This window comes from Plasmopara halstedii (assembly GCF_900000015.1).
Source record: "Plasmopara halstedii genome assembly, contig: Scaffold_2935, whole genome shotgun sequence".
NCBI classification, from domain to species: domain Eukaryota; phylum Oomycota; class Peronosporomycetes; order Peronosporales; family Peronosporaceae; genus Plasmopara; species Plasmopara halstedii.
Window position 1 is genome coordinate 118144 of NW_020189840.1, and position 3252 is coordinate 121395.

Here is a 3252-nt window from a genome sequence, read left to right on the forward strand (position 1 = left end):
ATACGGCATCACATTACACTATGCGGATGCTGCCTGGTTGGACAGTATAAACGCTCTTTGTACAAAGGCAGATTATCAATTTTAAAAAAATAAGTATTCATTAATTGTGCTCGTAAGGTCAACCGAGGCACATCCGGCTTTGCACTATGATATCCATTTTGAACGGCACAAAACTTTGCTGCCACAGAAGCTGCTGCCATTGATACATTGTGAAAGTTTATTCTTGTCGTACGTCTTTACTGTCGACCTTGTACTCTGCATCACGTCATCATAGCTTCACAAGCTGTCTTTGAAGAAGCCAGAGAGAGTGTGTGCAAGATATCGTGGAATGTGATACTTCTGTTTCTATTCAAGAAATTATGATCCCTTGTTTTCTAGCATTGTAGCAAGAAAGTAATATTTGAAATTATCGTAATTATAAGAGCAAGGAGAGAGTAAGTCGAGGAAATTGGTCCTCATATAGCTAAAAGGTTGACGTGCAGCTCCTCCCTTTTTGCTAAATATTACAGGGTACTTATCCCAAGTGGTTTTCCAGCACGATCTTTACGAATCTTGAAGCTGAGCAACAAAATGTTAACATGACTTCGCCTGAGGTCTTCATTTCTATACTTTCTTACCTCCAACAAAGCTTACCATGAAGCTTTCTCTCACTTTCTCGTTTGCTGCTGTGACTGTCACGTCATCTTGTGCTACTGCCTCTGTGGTCGACAATCATCACGAACACGCTAGTATTCGTCACAATACTTTGCCGTGTACTGACGCACTATGCGATGATGGCTACCCTCCTGTGTGCGGTTTCGGCAGCAAAACTTACCCCAACGCGTGCATCTATCAGGCGACTAACTGCCGCACCAATGTCACGATGGCTTATTCAGGGCCTTCTCGTGATAACCAGCGGGTACACTTGTCAGCATCGGCAACCTCATTAAACGAGAAATCGCCTTTAATTTGCGACCATACTCATTCAGCTAACGAAGAACGGCATACATCTTTTCGTCCAGAGATCCCAAGTTCGTTTATCTTCATATCTCATGATTCTGAAAGGCAAAGAGTGTTGCATTTATTCAGCAAGGCTACCAGTATTGAAGATCTTTCTGATAATCTGGTACATCCCTACATCTTCCTCGAGGTGCTGTATAGGCAATTTCTCACCCGTGATTTTGAATCTCTTGGAGCTACGAGGTTTTTGGGTATGAGAGCGAACATCCTTGTTCGGAACACTTTGTTCAAACCACCGAAAAAGTCGAAAAGGTTGACAAAAGCAGGTAAAAAGGCTAAATAACTCCTTGCACAGCTTCCAACTTACTATTACAAAGATTATGTAAAATATGCCGAGTACTATAACAATACTCATCCTTTCAAAGTGATAACAACACATTGAATCTAATCAAAGACAGATCTTGAGGTCGTAGCACCATTAACTTAGCTAGTGTATGTGCTCCGCTGTAAAGACTAAAACCATATTTGTTTATGTTAAAATGTTTTCGTTATCTACTCCAAAGCAGCTACCATAGACTACATTATGCAATCATCAACCAAAAGACATTCAATAATTGATTTCTATTGAAAATATCTTTTTTTCTCAATGTGACTATTCACGTCTCATTTACCAGAATACATTCCGTAAATATTGTAACTTTCAGACTGCGTGGTTGCTGTTTCCTCTCATTACAGCATTATTTCCGAGCTCTTCTTTTTCTGTCCTTGTCGCTGAGCTCGCCACGCTGCTCGCTTCCGCCAGCAAAAATCCAAATCTGTACGACCGCCTTCAAGCCGAAGCGCCATTACTATTTGGTGTTAATCTCTGTGATTACGATAATGAGTGGGTGCTTGATGTTCTTTCGCTATGCTTTCGGTTGAGAGAAGAGTGCTTCTCAGTTCAGATCAAATTTAAACCACTTCACAATCATCGAGCGTAACTTACGTGACAGCTCATGTTAACATCGGATTTAGCTTAGTCACATAGGACAATGCTATTTTCAGGGATACCGACTAATAATAGACAAAATCTACCAGCATTATTTCTTTTGTCGATTATAACTTGATCCCAAAAACTGCTTCATGCACGATACCTTGATTCTGTATATGCTGGCAAGCAAATTGTAGATATGTCGTTTTCAGACTGAAAACGAAAATGTGTAGTTAGTAGCTGTGTCATTAGGCCAAGTGCAGTGTCCACGTTTAATGGTAAATTAAGAACGAGCTCTATCTACTCGTTGTTGGTGGCAATGGATTTGTTGACCGCAATATCTTGCAGCTGCCGCTTAAAAGGGTATAGAAGAGCGCCGCGTACTAAAAGTTGTGCTCATATACTTTCCTCATCAGGTGGTATACACAATTCTACACTACTGGACTCTTACGTATCATCGCTAATTTTAGGTTCCGGGTTGCGAGTTTGGGTTGAGTCTGCCCTTCCGGTGGAGACAATGAAAATGGCTGCGTATGTTCGTCTTAATGAGGCCACTTCCTTTGAAGGGATTTCTTAGAATTTTATTTAAGCTTATAACGACTATTTCACTGACAAATTTTTCTGCCTCATCTTTTTTTATGATGAACAGCTGGTTTACTTTGCAGGCTCTCGATTTTGCTCCTGGATGAAGCTAAAAATTCCATCCTCTGCGTGCTTGCTCACGCGCTTATTTAGGTCAAAGCCACTTTGGCGAGAGGTGCATGTCAACCTTTTTGAAGTTAGCAGCATTTATCGTCAGTTCGAGAACCGAGTCTGAATAAGTCTTTACGAACTGGCAAGGGTGTTCAACAATCTTTCCACGAGACAATAAGACACACCAACTCAAATTCTGTATCTGTCATCAGTTTATTCTGAGGAGAGAGCGTAACATCAGTTGTCGAAAGCGGGTATTGTTCGCCTCGGAGATTTTCCAGATATATAGTAGTCTATATCCTCCGCCTTTAGTTGAGCACTCCGACTCCGTTCTAACAGCGGAGGGTTAAACGAACCCCCGCTACGGACGTTACAACAAGGTCCAGATCGTCTCGTCAAAAGCTGTCCACCATACCGCAACGGAGCCCTTACACTCCTATGCATGCGAGCTTTTCGCTCAGCGCTAAAAAGTCGCTCTGAGAGCGCTTCTACACCTCAAGGTACCATTCCTCAGGAATGTTGGAAACATGTTAAGTCGTACTTAAGTAAACCAGGAGGAGTTATGAAACTCCCAACGATTTGCATAATTAGCAGCTATAAGCATAATACATTTACTTGGAAACTTACCTTCAAACCACCAGGTCCTTCCT

The 3252-nt window shown here is 41.6% G+C and overlaps 2 protein-coding genes across 2 annotated transcripts; one reads left to right on the forward strand and one right to left on the reverse strand.

Annotated features, from left to right (window-relative positions):
• Nucleotides 1–634: 634 nt before the first annotated feature.
• On the forward strand, nucleotides 635–1282 carry PHALS_06103 (Protease inhibitor protein; the record flags this gene model as incomplete). The annotated part of the gene is made up of 1 exon (XM_024719332.1): nucleotides 635–1282. One exon carries the CDS (start codon nucleotides 635–637, stop codon nucleotides 1280–1282), a length of 648 nt encoding a protein of 215 aa, XP_024584642.1.
• Nucleotides 1283–2754: 1472 nt separating this feature from the next.
• PHALS_06104 (uncharacterized protein) lies at nucleotides 2755–3046 on the reverse strand (the record flags this gene model as incomplete). The annotated part of the gene is made up of 2 exons (XM_024719333.1): nucleotides 2755–2895; nucleotides 2972–3046. 2 exons carry the CDS (start codon nucleotides 3044–3046, stop codon nucleotides 2755–2757), a joined length of 216 nt encoding a protein of 71 aa, XP_024584643.1.
• Nucleotides 3047–3252: the final 206 nt, after the last annotated feature.